The sequence below is a fragment of the Leucopleurus acutus genome (genome assembly GCF_964270905.1).
Source record: "Leucopleurus acutus genome assembly, chromosome: 7".
Lineage (NCBI taxonomy): Eukaryota > Metazoa > Chordata > Mammalia > Artiodactyla > Delphinidae > Leucopleurus > Leucopleurus acutus.
This window is the reverse complement of record NC_139150.1, coordinates 53,260,813-53,275,593: the sequence shown is the minus strand read 5'-3', so window position 1 is coordinate 53,275,593 and position 14,781 is coordinate 53,260,813. Positions and strand designations below refer to the sequence as shown.

At 44.4% G+C, this 14,781-nt stretch overlaps 1 protein-coding gene across 4 annotated transcripts in view; it reads right to left on the bottom strand.

Moving 5' to 3' along the window:
- Window positions 1-252: 252 nt before the first annotated feature.
- The window catches only part of VLDLR (very low density lipoprotein receptor), a gene marked incomplete at its 5' end in the record, with an annotated part of 31,430 nt that continues 16,901 nt past the window's right edge, over window positions 253-14,781 (bottom strand). Inside the window, 16 exons of one of the 4 annotated variants that reach the window (XM_082842703.1) lie at window positions 253-725; window positions 1,621-1,790; window positions 2,611-2,691; window positions 3,079-3,162; window positions 4,383-4,529; window positions 5,377-5,518; window positions 5,841-5,980; window positions 6,591-6,709; window positions 8,455-8,673; window positions 9,356-9,527; window positions 10,034-10,159; window positions 10,264-10,383; window positions 10,818-10,940; window positions 11,031-11,153; window positions 11,256-11,627; window positions 13,291-13,413. In XM_082842703.1, the coding sequence (XP_082698829.1) occupies window positions 690-725; window positions 1,621-1,790; window positions 2,611-2,691; window positions 3,079-3,162; window positions 4,383-4,529; window positions 5,377-5,518; window positions 5,841-5,980; window positions 6,591-6,709; window positions 8,455-8,673; window positions 9,356-9,527; window positions 10,034-10,159; window positions 10,264-10,383; window positions 10,818-10,940; window positions 11,031-11,153; window positions 11,256-11,627; window positions 13,291-13,413 (2,297 nt within the window). In that variant the 3' untranslated portion in view covers window positions 253-689. The remainder of the gene's footprint in view (window positions 726-1,620; window positions 1,791-2,610; window positions 2,692-3,078; window positions 3,163-4,382; window positions 4,530-5,376; window positions 5,519-5,840; window positions 5,981-6,590; window positions 6,710-8,454; window positions 8,674-9,355; window positions 9,528-10,033; window positions 10,160-10,263; window positions 10,384-10,817; window positions 10,941-11,030; window positions 11,154-11,255; window positions 11,628-13,290; window positions 13,414-14,781) is intronic. The other 3 variants (XM_082842704.1, XM_082842705.1, XM_082842706.1) reach the window with 3 other exon arrangements.

Genomic DNA, 14,781 nt, shown 5'->3' with positions numbered 1-14,781 from the left:
ATTTAGTTAGAACACCTGCTACTAACTCAGCTTGTTTACAGAAGTTCATCCTAGAGGAATAGGCACAAACCATGGTTAAGCTGCTTGGTTTAATTTTTTTAGCACTTGGAAAAAAAATGTACAGTAGTTTGAATACTTAGTCTTTGCAAACCTCCACTGAGGTCAAAGATTTCATTCATACGTACAAAATTAGTTTACAAATTTTTTGGCGATTTCATCTTAGTAACCCGTTTTATCCTATTGCCGTTGTCCCAACCATTGAAAAAGTTTACAATAATTTACATAGAAATATTTTCAAAGTGCTTAAGAATAGTGATTGTTCTCTGGGATATTTACAGGTGGCCTATACAGTGTATGTACAGGTGGTATACGCTATAGCGCAAGTTTCGTTGCTGGAATATGGCTTTCTAGGGAAAGTGCATATTTGGCCAGAGGTGGCAATACTGTCTAGAAATTCAAGGGTTACAGATACTTTTGGTAACCACATCCAAAGCTGAAGTAGAATGTGGACGGGAATATCTACAAAAGTAATATAAAAAGGGTTAAGTATACAAGCTTGATCCACGCAAAGATATTTCGATGTTCTTCCCAACTGGAGGAAGAAAGAGGCTTCAGCTGCTGGCTCGGTTACCATTCCGAAGTGGGTTATTACTGGTTCAGACCTCAGAGGTCACAACTTGTCTCAGAAGTCAAGCTAGATCGTCGTCTGTGCTTACAACGGATATCTGTGGAAGAGAAAAAGCATGGAATGTGTCTGGGGATTCCCTCACTGGTGGTAGCAACTTCAGTCTCTAAAATGAACCTTGCTTTTGCGTTGGTCATCCAGAGACCAAAGGTGCACAGGAGGGAAGCCAGATCCCAGACAGTATTGAGTTGCATCACTAATGCATGTTAACTTGAATTCAACTCTATCTACTTGGCAGAGAGAGAAAACAGTATGACTAATTCTGCCTGTTCTACTTAATGATTTTAGAACCTGGAGAAAAATGTGAAAAGACACACGTGTGCCGTGAACTGACCACACTCTTGTTTCACCAGAGCTTGAGGGAGTGCTCAGCACTTGTTCTGTTCAGAGTTCTGTAAGTGAAGGCCATATACTCCACATGAGTTTCAACTGAAGAACAAGTGACTGACTCTACTGTTGAAAGGGAAGCTAGCTCTACGAGGTGTAAGAGGTCATTTTCAAGTATCTGGTCATTTTGGTTAAATGAATCTTGCTCAATACACTGACTTTAAGTCAACCCCCCTATCGATGATATGCTAACTTACTTACTTTTAAGTATCCAGCAGGCAACTGATGGAACAGTTCAGAAAGGAGACACTTGGCTCCTAGATACATGCTAATGTTTACATGTAGTTTCTATAACCCAAAATATCTCAAATTGTATAGTGCTGTCCTTAATTGACTTGTCATTCTGTTCGGGGCAGATACTTGTCAACTGACTTACTTAAGTTCTAACAGCCTAGACTGTCTAATCTCCAGGTCGTAGATGAAGTATTCGGTGGCTCCATGATTCTAATGGTTCTTTCTAGCCCAGGCAGCCATAGCTTGAGTTGTGGTCTCCTTTCCAAAAAGTCCTACTGCGAGTCATGGTACATAAAGACACAAAGCTGACTTACTGCTGGGTACGTGTGTCCGACAGAAGCACTGTGTCTACCAATGTCTATTGACAGGTCCTCTTCAGTGGTCTTCAAGTACACAGGATTGTCAAAGTTCATGCTTTTCATGTTCTTGTGTTGCCAGTTCCGCCACATCAAGTAGCCACCTACTGCTGCCATTGCTAAGAGCACTGAAAAAAAGTTAGAAGGTGACTAAACAAGGTCTAGTTTCAAAGCATACGAAAAAGATCATGCTAAAGAATCCATGATAATCCGAGCTTTTAATTAATAAAAGCTTCACGTTTTAGGAATCTGGGATGACTAGAAGTTAGACTATAAATGGGCTGGGAGCTTAAAACAAGTTCAGACCAGAGGTTGTGTTATTCTATAGACTCTGGTGCTCAGCTCAGCACATCCATCTGGGAAATGTGGAGTCCTGGGCCCCTCCCCAGGCTGACTGAATTCGAACTGCGGAAGCTTCTGGAGGGCTCTTCAAGTGGTCCTCCTGGTTTGTTAGCCAAGCTCGGAATCCCATAATTTAGGATAAAGAGGCCATTTGGCATAGTGCTTTAGAATTCACACGCCCTAGAATAGCTTTAGAGCGTTTGAAAATTCTTAACTGTTTTTAATTTACCCTCTACAAGTGCTATAACTCCTCAAGAAATCATTTTAGCATTTGTGTAGCTCCTCTGTATGAAGTGTTATACATATTTCGAAGGGGAACAGAACAGTGCTCTTCACTGGAAAGGACTTATGAGAGGGGATAAAGCCGGACGAACAGCTCTGAAGTAGAAAGCAGTAGGCACCATTCATCACTGCTGGTCGCTGTACAGAAGGCTGTGGGCTCTGAAATCAGTGTGCCGGGCTGGTGAGGGGAGCAAGGGTGATTCAGTGTCACGAGTGCTATGACAGTACAAGGGGCCATGGGAAGGGCATCTCTAGATGAACTAGAAATACCCATCGAGTATTTAAGAAGTTCCTTGGATCCAGATATGTGGGGAATCTACTTACAGAGGGGAAGGATGGCCCAGGCAGCAGAAGTCCCTTTTGGGGGAACACTGACCTCCGATACTGCTGTGGTCACATTGATCTCTACAGGGGAATAAAAGGAATCAGTTTAGAAGGATCTGGATTCAGACTTAGAAATTCAACCACCTGGTAGAGAGAGCCTCATGCCCTTTTGCATCCATCACTGATGCTCAACATCTATTACAGTCGTGTACCAAGAATAACCGGTCTAGAAGTATTTGTGAGTCTCAGGCTATAATAGCCGTTTCACTAACAGCTGTCTCAGAGAAATCTTAATGAGTCAGGTCAGGCTAAGGGTTGCAGGTTCTAAGTCTTTGGAGTTTAAATATAGGTTACCAATTCGGGGCAGAATGAGTAGTTAAAGGCTGCATTAATGATTTAAGGAACAGGTAGGTACAAAGAGTGTGGCTGTTAGCTGAGATGAACAGTTTGCAGAACGGAACCCAATACCTCCAGGAGCTAGTCCACTAGTTGGTGACATTTCTGTTGTGTTGGTATCTTTTGTCTCACTGTAAGTCACAGTAGTTGCAGTACCTGAATTACAAAACCAAGAACCAGGTCAATGCCAAGGTTCCAGAGTGGCTATAGCCGTTTAGCCCAGACAAGCCATGCGATGGGTTATTTGAACGCTGCGGGAAATGGACGAACCACTGCCAAACCGAGTTGCAGGGTGGGTGTGCCATAACCAAGGGAAACAGCAGCAAAACCAGAGAGACACTGGGGTCTTCGGGCAGAATCGCAAGCATCTGGAATTAGACAATTCAAAAGGACCGACGGCCTCACTTAAGGACCCCTCTAAGCAAAGTCCCAGGCTCCTGGAAGCTGCAAGAAATGCTCTCAGAAGCAGACCACCAGGCACACCAGTCTTCCTGCCTAATTGTCTGGTAACTGCTTTCTCAGTAAACAGAGCTAGTCCCCGTAGGGACTCAGTATCACGCTAATGAAAACCTCCCAATATGAGATCCTTGCTCACAACCCGCGGGTTTAATTTGCCGGTTAATCAAAAGCTAAGAACAGGAGACTAAAATGCACGTTCCGTTTAAGTAGGAGTTTAAGATAATGGCACCCACGGGGGCCAGAGGGTTTCCTGTAACCACGGCCTTTTTTTTTTTTTTTGGCTGCGATGGGTCTTCTTGCTCTGTAGTTGCGGTGAGTGGGGGGCACTCTTCATTGCGGTGTGCGGGCTTCTTACTGCGGTGGCTTCTCTTATTGCGGAGCACGGGCTCTAGGCGTGCAGGCTTCAGTAGTTGTGGCATGTGGGGCTCAGTACTTGTGGCTCGTGGGCTCTAGAGCCCAGGCTCAGTGGTTGTGGCACACAGGCTTAGTTGCTCTGTGGCATGTGGGATCTTCCCGGACCAGGGATCGAACCCACGACCCCTGCATTGGCAGGCAGATTCTTAACCACTGAGCCACCAGGGAAGTCCCCCAAGGCCTTTTTTAAGACTAATTTCAGGCCTCTCTCTTTGGAGGAAAATGTTAAGACTTTGTTTAATTATCTGCAAGTTGGCTGGCTCAGTGCTGTAATTGGTATAAATCAGCATAGTCACCTGTAGACTCATCTAATGTTGAAATGAGTTAGTCCTGAAGTAGTGATGTGAACTCCTGGCATGCAACAGTAGCAGATATGTTCTCCAATCTATTCCAAGAGTGAGTTAAAACAGAATTCTTAAAATCCGGGCTAGTTTCTGTAGCTAGTGTTTTAGTCTAATGCCTGTCGTATGTCCTGCTTGTGTTTGAAAAGTAAAAAGCCTTACTTTGGCATTCTCGGCCATTGTCCTCTAGACTGTAGCCATTGGGACAGGAACAGGTATATTTTGGAGAGTGGTCATTAATCTGTGGGGCTGGCAGGCAGAGGTATTCACATCCTCCATTCTCCATGTCTTCTTTGCACCAGTTTTTACCTGTTCAGAAAGAAAAGTCCTTTAAAATGGGTCTTCCAGTGCCTGCTGTACATAAACTTTGGTTCTAGATGCTGAAGACATGACTCCTTGTCTCCAAGGAGCCTAAACTCGTATACTCTGTCAAACCCTAAAGTTAAACCAATACCAGTGAAGGGCAAATGTAAGGGTACAGGCAGCATGCTCTAAGGACAGCAAAGTGCCACAGAAACTTCTTGGAAGTAGGACAAGAGTTATGCTGTAAACAGATGGGTGGTGAGGGAACAGGTGGGGAAAGGAGATGGGTGACCGGACCTGGCCTCCCTATTGGTCCAAAGCTTACAAACTGGCTAGTCTGAGGCTCAGAGGAAGGAGAGAAGCATGCTCTGCGGCTTTGCCTCACTCCCACAAAACAGAAGGAACCCAGCTATGGGGAGGTTTAAGCGTTTCATTTGGGTAGAACCAGTCAAGTATTCTGAGCAGGAGACCATAGTGTCTGAGGAAGCACACAATTCCATATACGACGTGCCACAGTGGGGAGGGAGGAAAAGGCTGCGGCATAAAAGCGACTTTGGAGGCTAGTGCAAAAGTCCTAGCAAGAAGGAATGAATGCCAAGGAGATATGGAAGGGACTGAAATAAAAGACAGAGCACTGACGGTTGGGAGGGCAGCTAAGAGATGAAGTTCTCAATCTCTCTGACTTGGAAGTCAGAATAAAATATACCGAGCACCAGGTTTGAGGGAGGGTCCAGGAGGGGAAAGTTCCATCGTAGAGCAAGCTGAGTTGCTAGGGAGCTACGGATCCCCAGGGGCACTGTGTCATGCTGCTACCCTGAAAGTAGCCACGAGGGGCTCTGCTTCCCCACAGTACCTGATGGCTGTACAAGTGCATGATAGACGATGATGTCTTGGGCATCGTTAAGGTTGTTGACTAGAGTGGCCAGCTCCGATCCAGTGAATTTATTGGCGCCGTAGACGGCTTCATTTTCCCCATCTATCCAGTAGACACGATCCTAAAACAGAACCCCCATATTAGTATGTACGTGTAGGATGAACACGAGTCAGTCTCTAAGGTCATTATTATTTACTGGCAATTTAATGGACCAAGTTTATTTAAAGCTGGTCTGGGACATCGGATGTAAAACTCTGAGAGAAGCATGAGTTCAGGTTTCTTAAAATGCTATGAGGAATCAGTACGTCATTTGTCCCAGGTTTTAGGTGAACGCAGTTTCGCAAGTCATGCCCCTCTGTCCTTCCCTCCTTCCCCTGTTCCTGCTCCCCAAGGTGCTACAGTAACTCAGAGGTATACACTTAGATGTGAGACACACGTCTTACCTCAAATATTGTGAGCGCGAGGGGATGAGCTAGGAATTCCAGAGACTTTAGGACCACCCTGCGATCCTGGCCGTTCAAGTCCACACTGGATAACATGTGCAATTTGGAATCCAGCCAATAGAGGCGGCCCTTTATGAGGTCTGGGTAGGAGAAGAATGGTCACTGTATAAGAAGTCAGTACTGCCCTGCTTCCATTTAAAATAGCTAAGGAATCCAATACTCTACTTTCACGGTTCCTTCTCCAGCAGGGGCTGTTAACAGGGTCCCACCAACCTTGTGAAGCAGCATGCAGAATCTGTACCCACATTCATTTGGGGGGACTCAAGGGGTACCTGAGATTGTCAAAGTAACTGACTTAAGAAGTGTTAGTGACGTTACAGAAGTATTAAAAGAGGTGAGCATTTTGCTGCTCTCCCCTTAGGAGCCAGAAGAAAACCGTTATGAGCGTGCAATTCAGGAAATGCTGCGATTCCTAGGCCAGGAGTATGTAGGATGAGAGTTCACAAGGCCCAAGAGTCACCTAATTCATGTCACATGTTAGCTCCAAATGGCTAGAAAAGCTAGTAATTATGGAGCACGTCATCTGTTAAGTCCACCATTCCACTTGTACTGTTCGGTTCCTCTCATCCTAAGTCCCTGCTAAAGAAGGCACCATGAGAGTTGTCTGCTGTAGTCCAGAATTAACTATGGAGATGAGTTACAACTCTGCAGACAGCCGAATCGTGGTCGAGGAAGGAAGAACATACGTACCAAGCGTAATTCCGTTAGGCCACTGAATGTCCGCTGTCACCAGCGCCCGTCTATCAAATCCATTCATTCCGGCTTTTTCGATTTTAGCTGGTTCACCCCAGTCTGACCAGTAAACAAAGCTGGGAAGAATTAAATTAGAAATAAGCCTTGCTGGTTTAGAAGGAATAAAGTTGCAGCTTGAGACAGACATTTTCAAAGAGTGAGCAGAAAACTCTAGGGTACAAATTGTGCCACTTAAGGGTCTAAATTATGTTCTGGGTAAACAGACGTTAACACTGAATCTACAAGCTCATTATTAACTATAGTAAACTATGTAAGTCTGATATTTAAATTTCAGCCCAAAGTCACAGGTTATATATTTCCTGTATAAAAGGCCAATTCTTTCAGTGGAGCAAAAGATGAATATCTGTTAAGTTTTACGGTAGGGGCGGGCTGACTGTGTCCTAGTGCGGCTTCATGGGGGCCAACTGTGATTACTACAGCCTTAGTCAAATACATTTTTTTTAATTATTAATTTTTATTGGAGTATAGTTGCCTTACAATGTTGGGTTAGTTTCTGCTGTAACGCAAAGCGGGTCAGCTATGTGTATACATACATCCCCTCTTTTTTGGAGTTCCTTCCCATTTAGGTCACCACAGAGCACTGAGTAGAGTTCCCTGTGCTATTCAGTAGGTTCTCCTTAGTTATCTATTTTATACATAGTAGTGTATATATGTCAATCCCAATCTCCCAATTCATCCCCCCCTTTTCCCCCCTTGGTATCCATACGTTTGTCCTCTACATCTGTGTGTCTATTTCTGCTTTGCAAATAGTTCATCTGTACCATTTTTCTAGATTCCACATATAAGCGATATTATATGATATTTGTTTTTCTCCTCCTGGCTTGCTTCACTCTGTATGACAGTCTCTAGGTCCATCCACGTCTCTGCAAAAGTCACTATTTCATTCCTTTTTATGGCTGAGTAATATTCCATAGTATATATGTACCACATATTCTTTATAGTCAAATTCCTAACAGCTGCTTTTCTATATTATTTAGGGGCAGTTTGGGGGAAGTCCTCAGTGAAATGTTTCTAGAGAGGTCTGTTTATTTCCACTGGACTTTCAGACAACTTGCACATTTAGATGAAAGCCTAGAGGTAATGTGGTTACCAAAACCCTTACAACTCATGCTACTACTTAGGTTGGATCATCCAGAGCTGACCTGATAAAGTGTTCAGACAGAAATTAAAAATCATTTGCATAGCGACACAAACTTATCTATGAAAGAGAAACAGACTCACAGACATAGAGAACAGACTTGTGGTTGCCAAGGGGAAGCAGGGCTGAGGGAAGGATAGATTGGGAGTTTGGGGTTATCAGATGCAAACTATTGCACATAGAATGGATAAACAACAAGGTCCTACTGTATAGCATAGAGAACTATATTCAATATCCTGTGATAAACCATAATGGAAAAGAATATGAAAAAGAATGTATATATGTATAACTGAATCACTTTGCTGTGCAGCAGAAATTAACACAACATTGTAAATCAACTATACTTCAATTAAAAAAAATCACTTGCATAGAAGCTGGGTGGGCATAAGGGTTTAGATACAGCTTTTGGTGTACCTCAAATCAGAAATGTTGTTCCACTAATGTGAACCAGCAGTCATCTGCTCAGGGAGGGCCTGTCGTATAGATGAGGCCATCCCCGGGTTGCTCAACAGTGGCACCACTGACATCTTGGACTGGATGATTCTTTGTTGTGGGGAGCTGCTAAGTCTTGGGATTTAAGTACTGCTTTAGGCATGAGGAAAGCTCCTGACCTATGCAGATAGCATCCGAAAGGCTACGTGATGAATAACACAGAATACAAACCCAGACAACGGGTCCACAGCTATGGAGGCAGGCTCTCGCAAGTCAGAGTTAAACAGGAACTTCCTCTTGGTTCCATCTAGGGTAGCTACTGAAATAGTCTTAGAAGCCGCATCAGTCCAGTAGATGGTCTTGTACACCCAATCAACAGCAATGGCTGCAGGATTATAGACATTGTCGATCATTTTAACATGTCTACCAACCTTGTCATCAATTGAGGCACTGAAACAGAATAGGTCACAAGAAATTTAAGAGTTTGACACCATCGGAGCCTGGAGAATGGACTTTCTGCTCACAAAATGGTCAACAACTTTGTTCGGAAAGAACTCTAGCAAACCCCATAGCTCAGCTCACCACTCAAATTATGTAACCATTTTGCTTACTGATCCTAAACAATACTGTAGGTTATCTCGTTGTTGGTCTGTACTCTACATGCAAGAACACCACACTTCTAAGTGAAGCTATACTGATTCTAAACAATACTGTAGGTTATCTCGTTGTTGGCCTGTACTCTACATGCAAGAACACCACACTTCTAAGTGAAGCTATTTGTTTCAGTAACCATCACCTGAGTTTCTATAGTTGCCGTTAAGAAAAAGCTATCACTACCATTTCTATTTGTAGCAACTATGAACAGTTCTCAACTAACTGGAGAGAAAGGGAGGAAAATTGGAAAAATTAAGATGTTGTCTGTTATAATCTTATAGTTGTAGCCATCTTTTATAGGCGATTGTTAGTTTCTAATGAGGAACTGACAGTAATTTAATAAAGAATCAGTGTTTAGAATTATTATTCCCAACTAGTTAGATGCTAGATTGGAGCAAGACACAAGAGAAATTCCTCCAAACCTTCCCAAAGGCCAGTGACAATGACTTAGGCGAAGACACCAAGAACTGAAAGTTACCTGAAGATGGCCTTTTGGCTTAGATCAGCCCAGAATAGTTTCTGAGCAGCAATGTCAGCATCGAGAGCCACAGTGTTTCTCAGCTGTTCAACTAGTTGGATATATTCTTTCCTCTCCAAGCCAATCTTCCTGATGTCCCGTCTATTAGTGAAGATCAGACTTGGCTCTTTGCCTGCAAGACAGGAGTCAGGTTAATTTAGTTTTGCTGTAAAAAGGCAACGTCCTTCCAAGTCCCCTCCTCCCAACAGAGGAGCACTTAAAAAGTGAGGGCACTGCTGAACACCTCAGGAGTACTCTTGCTGAAGTCCATGCCCTGGGACCTGCAAGCACTTCAGCACTTCCTACGGTTTAAGAAGACAGCCCTGGAGTCACAGCATTCAGTAAGAGGGCGGCCGATGATAAGTTACTTATTTGAATTATTTGAATTGCACTCAAGTTCTGGAAGCAGAGAGTAAGTAGATATTCAAGGTACCATATGCAAAAGGAACTGACCAAGGCAGGAGTCTGGGGCAACAATTTGCTATTTAGCCTATGATATTGCACTGTGCGTTCAGTACCATTGCTCTCAAGTACTTTTTAAATTTTATATTTCGTTTGACTGTTGTAGTCACTGGCTGTACCTTTCGTAATCACGTACTCAGAAAGGTACCAGAGCAACACCAGTCCAAGTCCATTTACCTACTGCCTTGCACACGCCAGTGGCAAGATCCATTTGATAGCCACGACTACATTCACACTTGTAACCGCCTTTTAAGTTGATACAAATTTGACTGCAGATTCCCGGATTTTGGCATTCGTCAATATCTAGGAGGGAAATTAGAGTTAGTCTTGCTGTTCCTAGATAACCTACGGAGATCTACAGACCTTTCCCATCACCCCCGGGGCTTGGGCTCTGTTCTTCAACTCACCTCCACAGGTTTTCCTATCTATCAGTTCAAACCCAGCTGCACAGTCACATTCGTAGCCTATCACTAGGTCTTTGCAGATATGGGAGCATCCGCCATTATTAACCAAGCATTCATTTACATCTGAAATCAAAAGGTAGCAGAGTAACTCAACACTCCAACTGATATTTGTCCTATTAACATTTAAAATCCAGGCTGTTTGTCTAGATAGTCTGGTCAAGCCCATGATTTTTCTAAGATCTAATTATCCGTCTTATAGATATGCATCTCAGCGTGTATCGGGGGAAGAGTAAACCCAATCTCCTTGGCACGTTACCAGTTAGTTAAGCAGTATTTAGTCAAGTTTCTCTATTGCTGATTGGTTACCTTGAAGGGGGTGAAACTAGGAACTACTTTGTCACTACTTCTAAGTCATAAAATTTCACTTCTAAGCCCAACAACCGAACCTAGTTCATCAAAGTAGTTTACCCAGGCATTAGGCAGGCTCGGAACCGCATCAGCTCTGCCGGGTCTAATTAACCTTCCCAAATCTGTCCTCAAGCAACCCCTTCACTTACGACATTCTTTCAGGGGCTCATCACTCCAGTCCCTGCAGTCCTGCTCCTGGTTACACACTTTACTGATATCTATGCATTCCCCGCTTCTGCACTTGAATTTCCCGGGGCCCAAGCACTGATTGACTACAAAGAGAAACACAGAAGAGAGATTCCATTCGTGGGTCTGATCAGAGCAGTCCTTTGACTAACACCCCACACCTAGGGACCCTTTACCATTTTTGCAGTTGACTTCATCAGAACCGTCGACGCAGTCTCGGATGCCGTTGCACTGCCTGCTGCCGTGGATGCAGCTACCATCCTCGCACTCAAACTGGTCAGGTTGGCAGGTTCGGGAAGCTACAGCGGGAGGGAACGGCAGGGGATGAAGCCAGCCAAAGCGTCCCTGGTTGATACGTGGGAGAGAACCGAACGTGCCGTCCTGACAGGAAAGCTACTTACGACAGTTGACCTCATCGCTGCCATCCTTGCAGTCAGGATCCCCGTCACATCGCCACTTCTTGTGGATGCACTCGCCAGAGCCGCACTGGATCTCGCTGGCTGGGCACTTGGTGTGGATCACTGGCTGGCGGCCGCACTGCTCGAGGGACTCATCCGACTGGTCCGAGCAGTCTGCGTCGTCATCGCACACCCAGCTGATGGGGATGCAGGAGGAGGTGCTGCACTGGAACTCGTGGGCCCCGCAGGTGGGTGGGGTGCAGTCAAGCTCGTCGCTGCCGTCGCTACAGTCATCCTGGCCATTGCACACGAAATTCCTGGAGATGCAGCGGCCACTGGAGCAAGTGAACTCATCAGGGCTGCACGTTACGTTGCCTATTGAGAGAGAGGACGCCCCACTGAAAATGCATCCAGACCTGTCCTTTCAAGCATCTTGTCCCAAAATCTAACATGCAGATCATGGATCATGAATCCAAGCTTTCTTGCCTAACTTAAAAGCTAAAGTCAGATTATATCAATAGGCAGTTCCCAGAATACTAGGAAACAGTCTTACCACGTAAGAGATGCTAGGACATTTGAATACGAAGAGAAATGTAGAACCGAGAAAAGAGTTGAAGACTAGAAGTTCATTTGAGATGAGATGCATCTTAAAGGGACAGTGATTAATAACTTAAACTGTCACAAGAGACTTCATTGGGGAAGGCAGACATGAGTTATCTTTAAATGGATATACTGCTCATCAGGCCAGGCCACATATCATGAGATGAGATGATCATGCATCAGGTACATAAGCAAACATTCACTCATAATAAGCATTATGACACCATCACCAAAAAGTAGCCCCCATGTATTATAACACCATACACGGTTCCTTCTCTTTTGGTCTTTCCAACCAGGATCAGGAATAACAGGTCTTCAATACTTTCAAGTTTTAGAAAGTCACTTCTGGGGCTAGAACCGCAATCTAGCAGCCAGGTGCAATAATAACGATAAGCTAGTCAGACTAGCCAGTTTGTACTTTGACTCAAATTCCTGCCAAATTAATTAAGGTCAATAATTGGTGGTGATTGGGGTGGAGACCACGACTCTCTTGGGAAGCAAAGTCTGGATTTCAGAGGGAAACGTGTGGCAGCGCCACAGCTTACCAATCCATAAAGCTCAGTTCTAGGATTAAATGCCAAAACTCATTGGACTAGGTGCAGTGGTAATGACCTCAGGAGGTGACTTCTACGCGCAAGACTGGTGTTTCAGCTACAAGTACCCTCAGCTCATTGTACACTTACTGCATCAAGAGGCCTGTGCTTGTCAGTCTCAGGAGGCCCTATAAAAAGGGCGGTAGCTTGAAAGAACATTCAACGCAATGTTTGTTTAACCTAGAGATTTTCCCAGGGCCTCACCTTTAACACTGAGCATTTTATTACATATTTTCCAAGAGCAGAAACATGAAAGGCTAGGAAACAGAGTTCGCTTTTACAGGCAGGAACTGTGTGATAGGAGACAAAGGTACCACCGGTTGGGTAGAGTTATCTTTGGGTATCTGCCAGCAAGATGTTAATTCCTACTTCTGTGCCAGTTTAACTTTTGGAAAGGTTAAAAGAAAAACTAGTTTGGGGACTGAGAAATGCTTGGGTGAGACTCCAGTAGTTTATTCCACTAAGCAGATCCAATTTTCGACCTAGGGATGTGTTCGCTGGCCCTAGTCCCTTTCTAGCTTGATTGAGCCCAAGTGAGGAAGGCCCACGAGTTACTGTCCTGGTTGAGACAAGAGTCCACAGAATTGCGGCTTCACTGAGCTACTTCTACATGGAAGTGCCTCGGATGACTTACCTTCTTATTTCTATTTGCCTAGAAGAAACACCCAAGCAAGCAATGGTCAGTTACCATGCGAACTTCTCTCAGAGTTTGAGGGCACTTAAGAAGGACAAGTAGTAGAGCAGAGAGTGAGGTCATTAAAAGGCAAGTCAACTGCACCTTCATGCCCACCCTTCTTTGAGCAAAAGGGTCTTTGGGATAAGCCACTCAACACTGATCTTCTTACCACAGTTTTCTTCATCTTCTCCACTGTCACAATCATTTTCACCATCACATCTCCAGGACACTGGGATACACTGAGTGGAACGGGCACCACAGCTGATTTCACTTATGCGGCATGTTCTCATATCTGTTGATGACATACAGTCTCAAAAGAGCCTCCAAACTCATGAGTGCAGAGCTGCTGCTCCTGTGCTGCCTGGAAGTGGTGACATCTGTAACTCAGTGGCCGGGCACACGGGTGAAATTCGACTTACTAGCTGAAGCCTGGGCAGATCCTTCGACAACTCCATGTCTCGGAAGCCATGCCAACCTAGGCTACCTGGCAGTCCACCGGAGAGCCTTGACCGTGCTACTCCGTCAAGGTTCCGCGGTGTGCGCAGTCCTGGCTTTTGTTTTACTTGGCGTGGTTACGTTCATTGGCTGGCCTGCTCCTTGACCGTTATTTATCTGCTGGGTATCAAGTGACAGACCCAGATACTGGCAACCTAATCCCAACTTCATTAAAAGCCAGATGCTCTATCACCTATGAAGTCTTCCTTTGCCTGGATTCCTTCACAGACCTCCTTCACAACCTCTTTTCCACTGACATCTTGCCAAGTAGGGACACCCCCTAATTCTTGACTTTATGGGGTCATCCCCCACTAAAACTTGGGCTGAATCTTCATGGAACCTGTCTTCACCTATGGTAACTCACCTCCCTTGGCCAATGCTCATATAACTTCCCTTACTTCTTGCCTGGAAAACTGAAATTAACACACATCCCTTCCTTCCTGCTTGATTCCAGACCTAAACTTTGTTCATGTTAGACTTCCACTTTTAGTGCTCTAACAGGCCTCTACTGCCTTAAAAGGAACACTGAGACTTTCTTCACCAGGACATGCAAATGATTCTAATTTAACTGTCCCAAATCATCTTCCTCTATGATCTCATAGACTTTTTCCTGAATATCAGCTTGAGGATACACACGTATTTGCATGCCTATGAAGTTTCTCTTATTTAAGAACAAGCTGTAAGCTCCCTACTTTAATAACTTTACGTTACATGTTTCTTAAGAATTGCTCTATCATCCTATTTCTAGTCACCTTACCCCTTCGGTAACAGATTTTTTTTCACAACATGAGAAGCTGTGCACCTAAAAGCTTACACTTGGCCCACGGGGGGACCCTCACATCTTGACTTAGCTTCCAGGACCAGAGTACCATCCACTCAGAGTCATTATCATCAAACATTTGAAATCTATGCACCTAGTCAAGGAGTTCTTGAATCTTCTGGCTTCAGTCTTAAATGTTCAATAGCGAAGCTACCCAAGAGAACGTCAGTCTTGTTAGACTAGGAAGAGCACTCTTTAATGTTTTTAAAGATTGGCTGTTAATGATTTGACTGACCTCGGAGTCAACTGGCCTAACTTTAAGGGAGGCCAAGGAAAACTAATCAAGTTTTAGATTATACAGTACTTAGAGCTATGAGACACGGAACAGCCTGGAAAAGTTCAAGT